We start from the raw sequence: 20,155 nt of genomic DNA on the forward strand, positions 1-20,155 counted from the left end.
GTCCATGAACTCTTCCAGTCTCTATGTATAGATAGAAGCTGTCCATGTACTCTTCCAGTCTCTATGTATAGATAGAAGCTGTCCATGAACTCTTCCAGTCTCTATGTATAGATAGAAGCTGTCCATGAACTCTTCCAGTCTCTATGTATAGATAGAAGCTGTCCATTAACTCGTCCAGTCTCTATGTATAGATAGAAGCTGTCCATGAACTCTTCCAGTCTCTATGTATAGATAGAAACTGTCCATGAAATCTTCCAGTCTCTATGTATAGATAGAGGCTGTTCATAAACTCTTCCAGTCTCTATGTATAGATAGAAGCTGTCCATGAACTCTTCCAGTCTCTATGTATAGATAGAAGCTGTCCATGAACTCTTCCAGTCTCTATGTATAGATAGAAGCTGTCCATGAACTCTTCCAGTCTCTATGTATAGATATAAGCTGTCCATGAACTCTTCCAGTCTCTATGTATAGATAGAAGCTGTCCATGAACTCTTCCAGTCTCTATGTATAGATAGAAGCTGTCCATGAACTCTTCCAGTCTCTATGTATAGATAGAAGCTGTCCATGAACTCTTCCAGTCTCTATGTATAGATAGAAGCTGTCCATGAACTCTTCCAGTCTCTATGTATAGATAGAAGCTGTCCATGAACTCTTCCAGTCTCTATGTATAGATAGAAGCTGTCCATGAACTCTTCCAGTCTCTATGTATAGATAGAAACTGTCCATGAACTCTTCCAGTCTCTATGTATAGATAGAAGCTGTCCATGAACTCTTCCAGTCTCTATGTATAGATAGAAGCTGTCCATGAACTCTTCCAGTCTATGTATAGATAGCAGCTGTCCATGAACTCTTCCAGTCTATGTATAGATAGAAGCTGTCCATGAACTCTTCCAGTCTCTATGTATAGATAGAAGCTGTCCATGAACTCTTCCAGTCTATGTATAGATAGAAGCTGTCCATGAACTCTTCCAGTCTATGTATAGATAGAAGCTGTCCATGAACTCTTCCAGTCTCTATGTATAGATAGAAGCTGTCCATGAACTCTTCCAGTCTCTATGTATAGATAGAAGCTGTCCATGAACTCTTCCAGTCTCTATGTATAGATAGAAGCTGTCCATGAACTCTTCCAGTCTCTATGTATAGATAGAAGCTGTCCATGAACTCTTCCAGTCTCTATGTATAGATAGAAGCTGTCCATGAACTCTTCCAGTCTGTATGTATAGATAGAAGCTGTCCATGAACTCTTCCAGTCTCTATGTATAGATAGAAGCTGTCCATGAACTCTTCCAGTCTCTATGTATAAATAGAAGCTGTCCATGAACTCTTCCAGTCTCTATGTATAGATAGAAGCTGTCCATGAACTCTTCCAGTCTATGTATAGATAGAAGCTGTTCATGAACTCTTCCAGTCTATGTATAGATAGAAGCTGTCCATGAACTCTTCCAGTCTATGTATAGATAGAAGCTGTCCATGAACTCTTCCAGTCTATGTATAGATAGAAGCTGTCCATGAACTCTTCCAGTCTATGTATAGATAGAAGCTGTCCATGAACTCTTCCAGTCTATGTATAGATAGAAGCTGTCCATGAACTCTTCCAGTCTATGTATAGATAGAAGCTGTCCATGAACTCTTCCAGTCTCTATGTATAGATAGAAGCTGTCCATGAACTCTTCCAGTCTCTATGTATAGATAGAAGCTGTCCATGAACTCTTCCAGTCTCTATGTATAGATAGAAGCTGTCCATGAACTCTTCCAGTCTCTATGTATAGATAGAAGCTGTCCATGAACTCTTCCAGTCTGTATGTATAGATAGAAGCTGTCCATGAACTCTTCCAGTCTCTATGTATAGATAGAAGCTGTCCATGAACTCTTCCAGTCTCTATGTATAGATAGAAGCTGTCCATGAACTCTTCCAGTCTCTATGTATAGATAGAAGCTGTCCATGAACTCTTCCAGTCTATGTATAGATAGAAGCTGTCCATGAACTCTTCCAGTCTATGTATAGATAGAAGCTGTCCATGAACTCTTCCAGTCTATGTATAGATAGAAGCTGTCCATGAACTCTTCCAGTCTCTATGTATAGATAGAAGCTGTCCATGAACTCTTCCAGTCTATGTATAGATAGAAGCTGTCCATGAACTCTTCCAGTCTATGTATAGATAGAAGCTGTCCATGAACTCTTCGAGTCTATGTATAGATAGAAGCTGTCCATGAACTCTTCGAGTCTATGTATAGATAGAAGCTGTCCATGAACTGTTCTCTTCCAGTCTCTATGTATAGATAGAAGCTGTCCATGAACAGCTAAATGTGTGTATTTCCATCACACTACCAGGGCTGGAGCTACCACTAGGCGAAGTAGGCAGTCGCCTAGGGCGCACTACCACCTAGGGCGCAACCATGGCCTCTGTCCTGGGGAAGCTCCAGTGTGTGTGAGCTGGCTCTCCTCTCCCGATTGCTTGTCCCATTCAGTGTAGGGAACACATCCGTTGTGTGCCACCGCCGCCAATCCCCCCATGTGTCCCGCTGAGAGCAGCGCTGTCACATCTCCTCCCACAGTAATATCTCACAGCACCGCTACGGGACTCCTTTGCTCCAGATTTTCCCTCTGGTGCGGCGCTGTGTGTGCAGCGGAGCGGAGTGGCGGGGCTCGGTAGAGATGGGAGGATTGGAGGTGCAGTGTCTGTTAGCTGACCTCCCGCCTGGCGGGGACACCATGGAGCGGGTGGATGGCGCTGGCCCCAGCTAGGACACCATGGAGTGGGTGGATGGCGCTGGCCTGGCCCCGGCGGGGACACCATGAAGCAGGTGGATGGCGCTGGCGGGGACTCCTAAGCAATTCTGCACACCCAGTGGTGAGGAGAGTCCTGATGATGGTCGATGAAGCCACGAAGAGCAGAGGTAAGGAGGAGGATGGATCTGCACCGAGCTGTATGGAGGGGTTGTGGTGTGTGCGCGAGTAGTGCAGGAAGTAGGAATCAGGTGGGTCTGTGTCGGGTAGGTCATTGTAGGTTTAAAGCGGATGTTCCACCCCAAAAATATATTAAAAGCCAGCAGCTACAAATACTGCAGCTGCTGACTTTTAATATAAGAACACTTACCTGTCCTGGAGTCCAGCGCCGTCCGCAGCAGAGCACGAGCCATCGCTCGTCACCCTGCTGCTCCCCCCTCCATCCACGGTGAGGGAACCAGGAAGTGAAGCGCTGCGGCTTCACTGCCCGGTTCCCTACGGCGCATGCGCGAGTCGCGCCGCGCCCGCCGATTGGCTCCCGCTGTGTGCTGGGAGCCGAGTGTTCCCAGCACACAACGGGGGGGGGGGGGGGCGGGGCGACGGGATGTGACGCAATGCCCGTGAATGCCGGAAGTGGGTGCAAATACCTGTCTTTAGACAGGTATCTGCACCCCCCTCCCCCTGAAAGGTGTCAAATGTGACACCGGAGGGGGGGAGGGTTCCGATCAGCGGGACTTCACTTTAGGGTGGAGAACCGCTTTAAGGTAGCTGGGTCAGGAAGGGGGGTCAGTGTATGTGTCAGGTAGGTCAGTGCAGGTGTCAGGTAGGCCAGTGTAATGATTAGGTGGGTCAGTGTATGTGTCAGGTAGGTCAGTGTAGATGTCAGGTGGGTCAGTGTAATGATCAGGTGGGTCAGTGTAGGTCTAAGGTAGGTGGGTCAGTGTAATGATCAGGGGGGTGGGCATCAAAATTAGGTATCGCCTAGCTAGGGTGTCAAAGATCCTTGCACCAGCCCTGCACACTACTACACAGATCTTCTGCCATATCAGTCAGCTACTCTACAACTCACACCCTCAGTGAGTGAATGAATAAGGCGTAGAATAAAGCAGGACCCCCGAAAACGCGGGATTTCCGTCTCCTTGGAGACGGGGCTGACCTCTCGTGCCTGCATAAAAAATATTATCACGTTAGTTCAAATCTTCATAGTGCGCGAGAAATGCTTCCACACCACGAAATAATATAATGATTTTCAGTTGAAATCGGAATTCTGGATGCCCGGGAAGTGTTCTATCCCAGACAGGCGCCGCCTCGGAAGGCCCTCCCGCCCAGCAACGTTGTGAATTCGCAGCAAGCATCGCAATGGCGGCCGCCAAGCAGGACGAAGGAGAAAAGCTACGTTTGGCCGAAGAAGGAGAGGAGGAAATGGAGTCGGAGGAGGGAGGACAGCAGAGGCAGCAGGGGGACGGCTCGTCGGAGGAATCCGGGGAGTCTTCTAGTGAGGAGGATGATAAGGAGTGTGAGGTGGAGATCCAGCGGCTGGAGGAGCAGGTAATCTACTGAGAGGAGAAGGAGGCCGCACATGGAGCAGGGACAGCACTTGTCATTTGTATGGAAGAAAGGCATTTATACCTACATCCTGATCTGCCTGCCATTTAAACTGCTACATGGCAACCAATCAACTTCTAGCTTCAGCTTGTTCAGGTAAGCTTTGAAAATGAGAGAGAGAAGCTGATTGGTTGTCATGCACAACCGGATGAAAATGGACAGGTGGATCCGTTTTGGTCCGATCTGCCATAGAGGACAGCGGGGCTCGGACAGGTCCATCCCTGCACAGTGAGCAGAGATGGACCCGTTATCCGGCGGCTTTACGGAGCGATCTCCCGCTGAGCTGGCAGAGTCCGCTAAGCAGATCCGCCCGTGTGAAAGGCAGGTGATGCTGTCAGAATATTGTGTCCTGTTGTGGGAATAGCCGCTTGCCGACCGCCCCATAGCCATGTACTGTGCAGGATCACTTATATACATACGTGATCCTGCACTTCCGGGTATCGAGCGTAAGTGTGCGCTGCCGCCGGCGGATCGCTACTGCTGTTAATTTACACAGCATGAGCGGGTTACCCAGGACCCGCCGATCATCTGGTACGCAGACAGAACGATTGTCTGCCTATGTAAACAAGGCAGATTGCCGTTCTGTCAGTACAGAAGACATGGTTCCTGTAAAGCAGGGACACCGATCCATGCCTTCCACTAGTAAAAGCACCTCCCCCACTACACTAAATCGGCTAGGCACACAATTTAAGTTTAACCCTTTGATAGCCCCTTCCCAACCAGTGTGTGTACTGTGACAGCGCACATTTTTAACACTGATCACTAATAATGTCACTGGTCCCCCTTGTCCGCTATAATATCGCAGTCCCGCTATAAGGTTCTGATCGTGACCGTTGCTAGTAATAAAAAAAAAAAATACCATAAATATATCCCATAGTTTGTAGAAGAGATCATTTTTGCGCAATCAATATACGCTTATTGGGATTTTTTTTTTTGTTTTCCAAATTTTCTTTCTTTATTTTGTATATAGCTTAAATACCACCAAAAGAAAGTTCTATTTGTGAGGGGGAATATATATATATTTGAGTACAGCATCGCATGACCGCGCAATTGTCGGTTAACCACTTCCATACCAGGCACTTACGCACCTTCCCGCCCAAGCCAATTTTCAGCTTTCAGCACTGTCGCACTTTGAATGGCGATTGCGCGGTCATGCTTCACTGTACCCAAACAAAATTGGCGGCCTTTTTTCCCCACAAATAGAGCTTTGTTTTGGTGGTATTTGATCACCTCTGCGTTTTTTTTGTTTTTTTGCGCAACAACTAAAAAAAGACTGAAAATTTTGAAAACAATTACGTTTTAATTTTTTTCTGTAATTTTTTTTGTAAATAAGTAAGTTTTCTCTTTCAATTACGGGCACCGATGAGGTAGTACTGATGGGCACCGATGAGGTGGCACTGATGGGCACTGATTGGCGGCGCTGGTATGCGGCACTGATGGGCACTTATGGGTGGCACTGATGGGTACTTATGGGTGGCACAGATGGGGACTGATAGGTGGGCACTGGGCATGGATGGGCACTGTGGGGTGGCACTGATGGACACTGTGGGGTGGTACTGATGTATCCATGTTGCCAGTCAGTGCCCATTTGTGGGCACTGATTAGCATCTTTTTTTTTTTTTTTACTGCCTTTTTTTGCCCTTCCCTGGTGGTCCAGTGTGGTCATCCGAGGGGGGGTTGCGCTGATAAACAATCAGCGCAAACCCCCCCTGTCAGGAGAGCCGCCGATCGGCTCTCCTCTACTCGCGTCTGGCAGACATGAGTGAGGAAGAGCCGATCAACGGCTCTTCCTGTTTACATCGTGATCAGCTGTGGTTGGACACGGCTGATCACGTGGTAAAGAGCCTCCGCGCGGCATGAAATCCTGCAGGACGTCCATAGACGTCCAGTCAGGATTTCAGAACCACTTCCCGGACGTAAATTGCCTATGGACCGGGCGGGAAGTGGTTAAAGTGCCATATTGCAAATAAATGGCCTGGTCAGGAAAGGGGCTAAATCTTCCAGAGGTCAAGTGGTTAGAGGAATCCGTTTCTGTTTTTCGTTTAGCCCAGTGGCCGATCCATAAAAAATCATTAGACTCCATTCACACTTGGACACATGTCGCAGCCCATGTATTTCTATGAAAGCCGTTTAAATGTAAGCAACTTAAAGTGGACCTTCACCCTCTTCCTTACGTTCCTTCCATTCCACCTGCAGAAGTATCAGGCTTTTTTTTTTACCCTTTTCATTTGGAAAAAAGTCAGGCCCTACTCCCCATGCGCACCATTCGTGAATGACTTGTATCCCGCCTGCTGTGCCTCCCGGGAAATGCAGGTCACATATCCCAGGAGGCTTTGCCTTTCGCTCAAGGAAAAGAGGAGGGGGCGGGCCTTTGAGCATGTCATTGAGAGGCCTGTCCGCTGAACCCGGAGGAGCCAGAGAGAGAGCGGAACAGGGCGGAGCTGTGGCCAGGCGTGATGGATCTCAGTGGGAAAACGCTGGATCCATTGAATAGGTGAGTATCTGAAATGGGCAGACACCACCCTCTTCTTAGACACATCCAGCTCCCACTTTCTCCCGGAGCGCTGTGGCGCATCACAGGTCCAAGAAGATTGCTTCACCATTTGCAACGTGGCTTGCGCAGTGCGTGCCTGTCTGAAGCCACAGCTGGGTGCCCACAGTAAGAATGCTGGTGCCATGGAAAGGAGCAGGGCTTTGTATGCCCGCATCGCTGGACTGGTGAGTGTCTGATTATTAAAAGTCATCAGCTACACTTTTTGTAACTGTTGACTTTAAAAAAAAATTCTGGCGGGAACTGCGCTTTAAACACTTGCACAGGAGTTGTCATCAAGACGGAAGAAGACCAGCACCCAAGGAAAATCTGCCAGCAAGGGACCTTAGAGATGTCCGACTGCTAGAGAGGGGGTAAGTATCTGCTGCTTTAGTTTCACTTTAGTAAAGCTGCTATGACTTTTAACATAAGAGTTTAATGTTTATCAGACTTCTCCAGTTGTCTGGTCTATAAGGCAGCTAAGAGAAGTAAAATATACAAAATAGATGCAGAGCTAAATAAAGTTTTGCAAAAAATATCCCAATAGTCCCATTGAAAATCAAGTCCATAGATAACAAGGGAATGACACCCATCTGTGCAAGTAAGGTTGTAAAACTGCAAAGAAGAAATCGTAAACTTCAATGTCCCTTCTTGCTGGGGGCTGCCATTTTGCTGGAGCCCAGAGCCCCTGAGCAGCAGTAAATCTTTAGGCTTTCAATAGATGGACTTCTACATTTTTGGCATGGTGCCAAAAAATAGAGTACAACTGAGCATGTGCAGAGCAGGACGAGACAGTGTATTACTGCATTTTAATCAGTATAGGCACTTATTTTTAAAGTAGTTGTAAACCCCCACCCGGAATTTACACCTACAGGTAGGGTTGCCACCTCATCCCTTTAAAACAGAACACATATGAATTATACAGGTTCTGTGGCTGATTAAGGTGGTAATTGAACTCAAGTGGAGCCTTATCTAAATTAAATTGGCCTCAGAACCTGTGTAATTCATATGTGTTCTGTTTTAAAGGGATGAGGTGGCAACCCTACCTACAGGTAAGCCTAGATTAAGGCTTACCTGTAGGTGTTTGCAATATCTCCTAAACCTACACGGTGTAGGAGATATTTGCCAATAGGTGTACACTGTTGTCTACGGCGCAGTAAAAACCCCATTTATAAAAACGGCAATGCCGTATTTGACATCTCCCGCACGCATGCTTCTGTGAAGAGATGTCTGCGGCCGGAGGGGTGACAAGGACGGCTTCAGGGGCTTTGATTCTAAGGCAAGTAATGCATAATGAGCTAGTATGCAAGTCAAACTAGCTCATTATGGCTTTGTCTTGCAGGTGTTTTTTTATTTTATTTTTTCAAGGGTTTACAAGCAAAATGTTTTTCAATGCTATACCTGCAAAAGGGGGCAGCCTGATGACATCTAGCAGGGCAGAATTTTCTGACTTAGGTTCCAATTTACTCATTCCCAATCGGTGGTATATTCATTCCAGGGGATACTTCTGTTGACAAATTTAATGATACTGTAATAGTGAAGAACAGGGTTAGGCAACCTCAGCATTGCAGCTGTTGTAGATCTACAAGTCCCATGAGGTATTCCATCACTGACAGCCACAGGCGTGACTCCCAGAGGCTTGATGGGATTTGTAGTTTCATGACAGCTGTGCAGGGGTTGCCTAACTCTGGTGTAGAAGGTTAGCATTCTGTGTATAAGGGACCTGAGGAAATGGATATATAGCTAGATTCAGAGGGAATGGCTTAACTGTGAGCCGGCGTAGCGTATCGCATATACGATACGCCGCCGTAAGTCAGAGAGGCAAGTGCTGTATTCACAAAGCACTTGCCTCCTAAGTTACGGCAGCATAGCGTAAATGGGCCGGCCTAAGCGCGCCTAATTTAAATGAGGAACAGGGGGGCGTGTTTTATGTAAATGAATTGTGACCTGACGTGATTGATGTTTTTTACGAGCGGCGCATGCGCCGACCGTGGACATATCCCAGTGTGCATTGCAAGGACGTATTGGTTTTGACGTGAACGTAAATTGCGTCCAGCCCCATTCACGGACGACTTACGCAAACAACGTAAAATTTTCAAATTTTGACGTGGGAACAACTGCCATACTTAATATTGGCTAGGCCAGCTATTTGTTCGACTAACTTTACGCCGGAAAAAGCCTTACGTAAACGACGTAAAAAAATGCGCCGGGCGCACGTACGTTTCTGAATCGGCGTATCTAGTCATTTGCATATTCTACGCCAAACTCAACGGAAGCGCCACCTAGTGGCCAGCGTAAATATGCACCTAAGATCCGACGGCGTAGGAGACTTACGCTGCTCGTATCTTAGCCTAATTTAAGCGTATCTGGTTTCCAGAATAAGCTTAAATTTACGACGGCGTAGATTCAGAGTTACGACGGCGTATCTACTGATACGCCGGCGTAACTGTCTCTGAATCTGGCTAATAGTTTTCTTAAAGCAGGGATTGTTTGGCAGTCATTAAAAATAAAGAGAAAAAGCCTGGGAAAAAAGAAGAAAATTGCAGCCACCACATCTAAAGATTGGCAAGCTGTAATAAAGAAATATTTATTCTTTGGTTTAGGTAAGCTTTAAAGCAGGGGTTGACAAATTTGCTTGGAATTTAGGAGCCAGCTAAAAAAGTTAGGAGCCAGAAAACGCGCCCCGTCCCGACGAGCTTGCGCGCAGAAGCCAACACATATGTGAGCCATCGACCGCATATGTAAACGGTGTTCAAACCACACATGTGAGATATCGCCGCGATTGGTAGAGCGAGAGCAATAATTCTAGCCCTAGACCTCCTCTGTAACTCAAAACATGCAATCTGTAGAATTTTTTAAACGTCGCCTATGGAGATTTTAAAGTGTAAAAGTTTGTCGCCATTCCACAAGCGGACGTAATTTTGAAGCGTGACATGTTGGGTATCAATTTACTCGGCGTAACATTATCTTTCATAATAAAAAAAAAAATTGGGATAACTTTACTGTTGTCTTATTTTTTTTATTAAAAAAAGTGTAATTTTTTCCCAAAAAAGTGTGCTTGTAAGACCGCTGCGCAAATACGGCAACACAGAAAGTATTGCAACGATCGCCATTTTATTCTCCAGGGTGTTAGGATAAAAAATATATATAATGTTTGGGGGTTCTAATTAGAGGGAAGAAGATGGCAGTGAAAATAGTGAAAAATTACATTAGAATTGCTGTTTAACTTGTAATGCTTAACTTGTAATACCAACGGCAGCTTACACATCTGGCGGTAATAACTTGTAATACCAACGGCTCAGCACCAGATGGTGCCAGCTCACAAAAAAAAAATTTTTTTGCCCCCCTTCCAAACCAAGTCGCCAGGACCCTATTTCTAGTCGCCATGGCGACCTGGCGCCCGGGATTTGTCGAGCCCTGCTTTAAAGAGACACTTTAAGGTTTGCAGTAACAGAAGGAGCCACGCAATGTCATTTCTGTATTCTAGCATAGCTGCATGTTCACAAATAACGTACCCCATGACCCACATTATAACACGTAGTAATGCACTGTTTTATCTCATTTACCAGCTGTCAATCAATGCCTTTGATTACAACTGCCATGTTGACCTCATCAAACTGTTACGGCAGGAGGGGGAATTGGAAAGGCTGCGACATGCCCGTCAGAAGATGAGTGAACTTTTCCCATTAACTGAAGGTATACTTTTTTTTTTTTTTTTCTATCTTTGTTCTATTTTTATTAGTGTTGCTTTTAGTGCCTATATTTCTTTTCTGATCATGTAAAATTTGGAAATGGTAAGTATCCCTTTATATACTCGGTGGCGCATAAAAGTAATGAGGGTTGATAAAATATATGTAAAATGTTCTGTACTGTAACAGAAATGACCAAATGCGTTTGTACTTGAAGTGTAGTTGATGGCAAACTCTTTTCATTTTGACCTATTTCTTTCTCGCAGATGAGAAGCTACAATATAGTAGAATAGTCCTCCACACAGTAATAGCTTTTTACTTGCACAGTTAACATACTATGTCCAACAGTGGCATATGCATTTGTATATGCCGACTTCTATTCTAAGGGCTCATTTGCACTGCATCTCAAAGAAGCGGCTCCTACAGGCTTTTGTGACTTTTGGAGCTTTTTTATTTATTTTTTGCCTGGAAACTTCCCTCCATGTTGGCCAATGTGTCTAGCTTACAGGCAGAATAAAAAAACTCACCAAACTTACGTTTTTGAGAGGAGTTTACTAGCAGAAAAAACACCTAAGCATCTAAAACGCACAAAAAAATTAACATGCAAAGGGTTTGTGAAAAAAAAAAATGCTTATGCTCACAAAAGCTTGAAAAACGTGCAAAAGGGCACAAAGTGTCTTAAGGGCCAGTTCACACCAGACGCAGTTCTGTACATGTGTGCATTTTTTTTGCACTTAAAAAACCAATGCACAGTGTTTTTCATGTATTCCAATGGCTCTAGGTGCAGAAATTCACCGGAAACTGACTACATGGTGTGACCTAGAGCCATTGGAATACATGGAAAACACTGTGCATGCATTTTGTGCAGAAAAAAAGCACACCTGTACGGATCTGCGTCTGGTGTGAACTGGCCCCTAAAGGGGTTGTAAAGGTACAGTTGTTTTTCCCTTTAATAGCTTCCTTTACCTTAGTGCAGTCCTCCTTCACTTACCTTATCCTTCGATTTTTGCTTTTAAATGTCCTTATTTCTTCTGAGAAATCTTCACTTCCTGTTCTTCTGTCTGTAACTCCACACAGTAATGCAAGGCTTTCTCCCTGGTGTGGAGTGTCGTGCTCGCCCCCTTCCTTGGACTACAGGAGAGTCAGGACACCCACGAACATACAGCTACTTTCTCTATCTGCAACGTAGAGAGCGTCCTGACTCTCCAGTAGTCCAAGGGAGGGGCGAGCACGACACTCCACACCAGGGAGAAAGCCTTGCATTACTGTGTGGAGTTACAGACCGAAGAACAGGAAGAGCCGGTTCACACTGGGGTGACTCGTCAGGCGTCCCATTCAATGCAATGGAACCGTTCTAATAGGAGTGTCGCAAGTCGCTCCAACTTAGAAAAAGGTTCCTGCACGACTTTGGGGGCGGCTATACAGAAGTCGTTTTGCTGGTCGCCTCTGAAGTCGTCCTCAGGACGACTTGCAGGGCCCCCCCCGAAGTCATGCCGCGGGAGTGCGAACCGGCTCGAAGTGAGGATTTCTCAGAAGAAATAAAAGCAGTTTTTTTTTTTTTTTTTGAGCTGCAGCGTGCATGAGCCCTTCAGCTGGTTACACAATGTAGTGGAATATGTAGTTTTGGACACTGTGGCAATAGCTTAGTGTTTGGTCCACAGCCCCCATCTTTTCAGCGTTTACAGATGCAGAGATCTTCAGTTTTATTTTAAAACTTTGATATTTTTTTGATTATTTTTTTTTTTTTTTTTTTTTCAGTCAGGTAAAATGGAATATTGTTTTGAGCACTTCATGTGTACATACACGGTACATGGACAGTCAAATGTGTAGCTGTAGGCTGCTCTTCACTTACTATCTTAGCTGACCTTGAGGCCTCATTCATTCGGACAAACAGGACAGCGACAAGAGATGGCATAATGCTGTGGCTTGGGAGACAGGTGGTTGTAGACAACTGTGGCCAGGAAACTGTACAAAGCAATGACCAGCTGAGGGGAGCAGAAGTCGTCCACCGAGCTTCATATCTATGCGCACATCAAGCAGGTACCTTCATTAAGGAACAAATATCCATCCCTACGCATATCTATGTGCATCCAGGTTTGGATATCTGTCCTTTAATTGCAGTTAACCCCTGGATACATATGAACAGCAGGGGCTTCTGACAGTCGCTTATTGTTTTGCACAGACTGAGTGGCTGCAGCTGTCTGCACAGCCTCAACAATATACTGGGGTTGATTTACTAAAATTGGAAAGTGCAAAGTCTGGTGCAGAAACCAAATCGGCTTCCAGGTTTTTTTGTCAAAGCTTAAATGAAAAAGCTGATGTTAGAAGCTGATTGGCTACCATGCACAACTGCACCAGATTTTTCACTCTCCCAGTTTTAGTAAATTGACCCCACTGTCTTGATATTATCTGTGCCTGTTCATCTGTGTGAATGTGGCCTTAAAGTGGTTCTAAAGGCAGTTTTTTTTTTTATCTTAATACATTCTATGCATTAACCATAATCGTAAAATTTGCCACGCTTTTCTCTTTCTTGCAGAGCTCTGGCTGGACTGGTTAAAGGATGAGATGAAGTTTGCAGAATCAGAAACTTCAGGCCGAGAGACTGTTTATGAATTGTTTGAAAGAGCTGTCAAAGATTATATTTGTAAGTCTTAAGTGTCTTTACTTCTTCTATTAGTCCTGTATTTGTTAAAGTGGTTGTAAACCCTACATAAGTTTTACTTGTTTATTTGCAGTCTTCTTTTTTTTTTTTTACATCACTTTAACATGCTAAATTTTAGATAAAATCCTTCTGCATCTGTCAGTAACATAGAGGGTGTGGAGAGCTACAGTTTAGATCTCTGGTACAGTGTGTTGAGAGCTGATTGGAGGAAAGTGACATACCCCCACCCTCACACACCGCAAAGGAAAAAAGGAACGATGCAGAGCTGTGTTGTGAGTAGACAGGCTGTATGCTAATCTCTTTTCCCCGTCACCATTTTATCTTTTGGTGTCAAACTTGTCGGAAGTGACTCATGCTGATAACAGAGGAGAAAAGCACCAGAGAGAAATTACACTCTGAGCTTTTAGAGAGAGACTGGGCTGGGCTGGGCTGTGGAGGGGTTGGAGCGGCTGGCTCTCCTGGGACCCATAGGAGAAGTACAGCCAACCAAGGTTTGGCTATACTTCTCCTTTAATACATTCCCTGCGATTAATTAAACTTTTTTTTTTTTTTTTAGGACTTGCTGTCTTTCCTTCTAAACACTTACCTGACTCCTGGATCGATTTAACACTTGGTCTGGTTGCAGTCTTTTCTTCTCTCTCCTTTTTCACACATAAACTAACAAGCAGCAGTGGGAGCTATTGGCTCCTTCTGCCCTCCGTCAAATCCACCGAGGAAGGAGTGAGGGATGGGGCTGAGCTGCGCTGTGTGTGTCAATAGATGCATAGAGCCCAGTTTGGGAGTGAGCCTGCAGGTGTGCCCCATAGAAATCCTCTCCATATAGGGGTGCACCAAGAAGAGAAGGAGACTGGAGCACTGGCGGGTGACCTAAGAAGAGTATAACATGTTTGTAAAGTCTGTTTGATATTTAAAAAATTAAAATAAAATTTAAAGGTTAAATGCAGTGTAAAAAAAGAAAATCGTCACAAGGGTCATTACTTACAGTTAGTAGGATAAGTCTCTTGTGCCAAAGTCTCTTCTATCAGCTGAAATCCTCCTCTTTTGAGGTCCCCCCGTCCCTGTCACCGTAATCTTCCGGTGCACTGGGTTTAATACAACTGAGAGGGCGGTGACATGTACTCATCAGGAGTGCCTGACTATGACCAAACTTTCCACTAAGCTCCTCTTTTCATAGAAACTGTAACTACAGCTTCTATGAATGGAAGACAGGCAGATGATTGAAAGGTCCAGCCCCTCCATTCATAGAAGATGTAGTATGCTTCTGTGAATGGGGAAGTGGAACAGAAAAGATGGGCATAGTCAGGCACCCCTGATAGTGCCTGTCACTGTTCCATCAGATCTTTTAAGCCCCCCACTGCACCAGAAGATTGAAGGGGTTGCATCAATGGAGGATTTCAGCCAACAGAAGTGACACATCCAATAGATTGTATGTATTGTGCCGATTGTTTTGTTTTATTTAGACCGCACTTAGGATCCATACACACAGAAGCTATAAAAAATGCCAGTAGCTTTGCAGGGAGCCTTTCAATGTTTTTTAGCGTTTTTGCAATAGCGTTTATTAGCGTTTTTCAGCTTTGTTTTTTTTTAATAGATAAAAAACCGCTGACGAGGAGCCTTTTTCGGCTTTTTTTTTTTTTTCGTCGAAAGACGGCACATTGAACGCAAATTTTGGGCGTTCGGGAAAAAGCCAAAGCTCATTTAGGGTCCTTTCACACGGAGCGGACCGTTTTTGTGTCCGTAAACAGACTTGTAATAAACGGACGAACGGTCCGTCAATGTGAAAGGGGCCTAACACTAAAAAACGCCAATAAACTGCAGTTTATCAGCTTCTGTGTGCATGGAGCCTTAGACTTAAAGAGGAGTTCCAGTCTGCTGTGAAAAATAAGTCAGCAGTTACAAAAACTGTAGCTACTGACTTTCTAAAAAAAACCTGTCCCACGATCCAGCACTGTGCTCACCCCAGCTGGTGTCACCTCTTGTCTCGGATCTACAGCGACTGCACTTTCGTAAATGACCCCCTGTATGTGTAAAAACCTATTGTTTTATGTAGCTGCGCTGGCCCTTTAAATCAAACTGGTGTAGTGTTTAAGCCAGGGGTGCCCAACCAGTGGCCACATGTGGCCCGCGGAGCCCTCTGATGTGGCCCGCGACCTTCTGCCCTGGGATGGCTGGTTGGCAAGCCTAGGTTGCAGACCTGCTATCCTGGAGCATCAGTGTTGTAAAAGAAGCCGGCGGCTTTTCAGAAAGTGCACCACACCTGCAGGATACAATAGACGTCTATGGCAAAGTGCAGCTAACCGGCGGGAAAACCAAAGGTACACTGCACCGCAATAGACCACAGACCATCAGTGTAAAGGCAGCCTTAGGCCCCTTTCACATGATCGGTCCGACCTGATCGGACCCTCAATTCACCTCTATGGAGCGGCAGATGTGAACAGACTTTTGTCCGTTTACACCTGCCTACCTCCAATCCGCTTAAAAAAACAGGAGTGGATCTGCCCCCTTCTATCTGATTGGATCGGAGGGCCCATAGAGAAGATTGGGCTGTGTCTGCTTTGCATATGCAGACTGGACACAGACCTGTCGTCTGCCCACTCCGCTCATTGTGGCACGCGACTGGTTACTAAGTCGCTTAAAGCGGGGGTTCACCCTTAGAGGGCACTTTTCCCCCTTCGCTTCCTGCTCGTTATTACTAGGGGAATCGGCAATTTATTTTAAAATATGTGCAGTACTTACCCGTTTACGAGACGCATCCTCTCCGTCGCTTCCGGGTATGGGCTTCGGGAATGGGCGGTCCTTCTTGATTGACAGGTTTCCGAGAGGCTTCCGACGGTCGCATTCATCGCGTCACGATTTTCCGAAAGAAGCCGAACGTCGGTGCGCAGGCGCAGTATAGAGCCGCACCGACGTTCGGCTTCTTTCGGCTACGAGTGACGCGATGGATGCGACCGTCGGAAGCCTCTCGGAAGGCTGTCACTCAAGAAGGAACGCCCGCTCCCGAAGACCCATACCCGGAAGCGACGGAAGAAGATGCAGCTCGAAAACGGGTAAGTACTGCACATATTTTAAAATAAATTGCCGATTCCCCTAGACCGAACGAGCAGGAAGCTAAGGGGAGATTTTTTTTTTTTTTTTAAATGGGTGAACTCCCGCTTTAAGTGGCCCTCTGCCTTCAAAAAGTTGGGCACCCCTGGTTTAAGCCAATAGTTTTTACCATCAGAAAACATTATGCAAATAAAGTCCCATAAAAATAAAGTCCAAGGGGATAAATCCTCGGTGCTGAACAAATGGTGACTTCCAAAACAAACGTGCTGTGACTGACCACCACCATCCAATCTATATGCTTACTAAAAAGCAGTGATAAACCAGCCTCTATGTAGCCTTTCTTTAATCTTCCATGTGGGTAAATAGATATGTCTCCACCAAACCCCGGATCACTCCCTCGATCCTCCAGTTATTGTTTCTCATCATTGTGCAAAATTCCATACCTTTAATCGTTTTAAAAGGTCATATAAAAAATTTGCACTCACATGTATGTGTGCCTCAGACTGGCACGGAGTCTCTCCAGCTTTCCAGTATTAGCCAGTAACAGTTGTGTGCTGCTAGGAGCCGGCGTGCGGTTCAAGCCTCGTTTTCGATAGGAAATTATTTTTTCGATGCGGTACATTCGACGGGAAACAACGTCAGCGTCGAACAACCAGCCTCAACACGTTTCACATTACTGATGTGTCATCAGGACATTATTTACACCGTTTGATTTAAAGGGCCAGCGCAGCTACACAAACAATAGGTTTTTACATATAATTTTTTTCCCCCACTGATTTAGTGGTGAATTTTCGCTGCAGCATAGCCTGCACTATAAAATATTTGAAAAGTATTTGGAATTTGTTTTGCGCCGGTGGCACACACTGTGTCAATGTGTGTGTGTGTGTGTGTGCCAAATGTTTCTGTAGATATTTACTTAATATAAATATCGATAAGGGACATGAAAGATGAGCAGAAGTAAGTATTGGGGTTTTATTTTACCAGGTCAAATCAGTATATACAGTATGTTGATGTAATCCATTGCAAACACTACAAAATCGTGTTGTAGTAATCTGCCCTTCATAAGCAGAAATCGAATTGTTGCTGCCAATTAACACACTGCAAGTAATTGCTGTTTTGATTGTTTATTGTCTGAGCTGTTTGTGTTGCTTTAGGTCCGGAAATTTGGCTTGAATATGCTCAGTACTCCATTGGTGGAATGGGTGAAAAAGGAGGCATTGCCAAAGTCCGCTCTATATTCGAGAGGGCTTTAACAGCTGTTGGACTTCATATGACAAAAGGATCTGCTGTATGGGATGCCTACAGGGAATTTGAGAACGCAATTCTTGGCTCCATCCAGGTAATGAGATTGTAAAAGGATCTGTGCTCTACATATGCTGGGTTTCTATTCACTTGTAATGTGAAAGTTATACAGTAAAACCTTGGTTTGCGAGCATAATTCGTTCCAGAAACATGTAATTTAAAGCACTTGTATATCGAGGCATTTTTTTTTTACAGGGTATAAAAGAGAAAAGAGAGGCACCTCTAAAGCCCTGTACACACGATTGGATTTTTTTTTTGTCGATTATCCGATGAAGTTGACTTTCGTCAGTCTTGCCTACACACCATCAGTCAAAAATCCGACCGTGCCAAAACGCGGTGACGTAAAACACTACAACGAGCCGAAAAAAATGAAGTTCAATGCTTCCGAGCATGCATCGACTTGATTGTGAGCATGCATGGATTTTTATCTGATGGAGTTCCACACAGACAATCAGATTTTTCATACATAGGAAAAATTAAAAAATGTGTTTTTTATTTTTTAACACAGATGGGGGGAAAAAAGATCGATGGGGCCCACACACGATCGGTTTGTTTGATGAAAACAGTCCATCGGTCTGGTTTCATCGGACAAACCGATCGCATGTACACGGCTTTAGTGTAGCAATAAGTTGCTAAATGTTGTACCTTTTATTAACTGTAACCATATTGCTACACTTTTTTATACTCCGTTGCGACATGACGCTACTCTTATATCAAGACATCGCTTGTATATCAAGGCAAAATGTATTACAACATTTTGCTTGTCTTGCAAAACGCTCTCAAACCAGGTTACTCTCAAACCAAGGTTTTACTGTATTCTGTTTAAGTTTTTAATATTTGGTTTCCTCTCTGTAAAAGTGTTGCACAACTTATATATTTTTTTTTTTCTAGCCAATGGCAGGTACCGTCCCTTCATCAGAACAGCAGCAGCTGCTGAATGACCAACTTGATAGAATGCGCACATTATTTAAACGACAGTTGGGTGTGCCGCTTCTAGGTAAGAGCAATTTTTAACATCTGTCATCACAGTAGAAAAAAAACTGCTTTGGTGCCATTCCACACGGATGGCTTGAAGCATTGTTTACTATGTTAGAACTGTTGGAGCAAGAACACCAGCATAGTTATGTGTCCCAGATGCTGATGATTTTAGTATAAATTTTGTTTTAGTGACTTATTTGCATTATTTGTGTAGAACGTAGCTGCTACCTTATTCCTTCCATTGAGTAGTTTTCTTTCCAAAAAAAAAGCAAGTTCCTTTTTTTTTTTAATAATGTGTGTAGAAGTTAAATGTATTTATCTTATTATTCTGAATGATAAAATATCCACTGCATACTTGACAGAGATGGAAGCAACATATGCAGAGTATGTGGATTGGTCAGAGGAACCCATTGCAGATTCTCTTATAAACAATTACAAGAAGGCCTTGGCACAAGTTAAGAAGTATAAGCCATATGAAGAGGCATTGGTGAGAATCATTCACTCTTATTTAATGTATGGTGGTTGTTGTTATTGTAACATGACAGTTTTGATGAAACAATAGTTTAATCTTAATTTTTCTAGTACACTGTAAAATATATATATATATATATATATATATATATATATATATATATATATATATATATATATATATATATATATATATATATATATATATATATATATATAATATTATTATTATTATTTTCAAGGCCAAAAGTAAAAAAAAAAGTTTTTCTTATTCAATCCAAGTGAGAGATAATAGGTCTATTCCCCCCCCATCCACGCTAAACAGCATGGATGGAGGAATCTCCACTGCTGGCTGTTTTCATCAGCTGTGGCACCAACGGCTTCCCAAACACCTAAATCGCAACTGCATCTGATTGGGCTGTTGTTGAGCTGGGTGGTTCTTGAAGTGTCACCCACAGTCTAAGTTTTGGCTGATTATGGCCAGTTTTCATTTTAGTGTTGAATGAAATAGGGAAGGACTGGAACCCCTGTCAGGTTTTTGTTTTTTCTGTGCCCCTGATTGGTAGATTTGTTTTCTATTTCTCCCGGTGATCATTGTCATTGATACTAAGGGGAGATTCATTAAAGTGGCGCACTCAGAATCTGGCACAGCTGTGCTTGATAGACAGTCGACTTCTAACTTCAGCTTGTTCAATTAGGCTTTGACAATAAAACCTGGAAGCTGATTGGTGCAGCTCGGCATAGAAACCATATTTTGTACTCATCCAGTATTATCCCCCCCCCCCCCCCTAAGTGTCAGTCGTTTAAGTTGTCCCTTGAACAGGAATAGAGGAGACCTCTTTGAATGATAAACTTTTTTTTTCACTAACTTCTATTTCAGCTGGGGATTCATTCACTTTGGAGAGACTTTCTTCATTTCCTGTGGTGTCAACAGGACAGAAAGTGAAGGGAGAACTCACTAATGGAACACACACAAGGCAAAAAAAGTATATTAAAGTAATAATTTAAAGCGGGAGTTCACCCATAAGACAATTTTTTCAAACAATCCCCTTAGATGGATGCTCGTTTTGTCTAGGGGAATCGGCTAGTTGTTTTAAAATATGAGCTGTACTTACCGTTTTCGAGATGCATCTTCTCCGTCGCTT

At 44.2% G+C, this 20,155-nt stretch overlaps 1 protein-coding gene across 1 annotated transcript in view; it reads left to right on the top strand.

The window, feature by feature from the left end:
- The first annotated feature begins 3,971 nt into the window (after positions 1-3,971).
- The window catches only part of SART3 (spliceosome associated factor 3, U4/U6 recycling protein), a 38,125-nt gene continuing 21,941 nt past the window's right edge, over positions 3,972-20,155 (top strand). Inside the window, exons 1-6 of the mRNA XM_040351896.1 lie at positions 3,972-4,276; positions 10,433-10,559; positions 13,089-13,196; positions 17,414-17,598; positions 18,453-18,558; positions 18,902-19,026. Coding sequence (XP_040207830.1) covers positions 4,088-4,276; positions 10,433-10,559; positions 13,089-13,196; positions 17,414-17,598; positions 18,453-18,558; positions 18,902-19,026 — 840 coding nt within the window. The 5' untranslated portion in view covers positions 3,972-4,087. The remainder of the gene's footprint in view (positions 4,277-10,432; positions 10,560-13,088; positions 13,197-17,413; positions 17,599-18,452; positions 18,559-18,901; positions 19,027-20,155) is intronic.

Source organism: Rana temporaria, chromosome 1, assembly GCF_905171775.1.
Source record: "Rana temporaria chromosome 1, aRanTem1.1, whole genome shotgun sequence".
Lineage (NCBI taxonomy): Eukaryota > Metazoa > Chordata > Amphibia > Anura > Ranidae > Rana > Rana temporaria.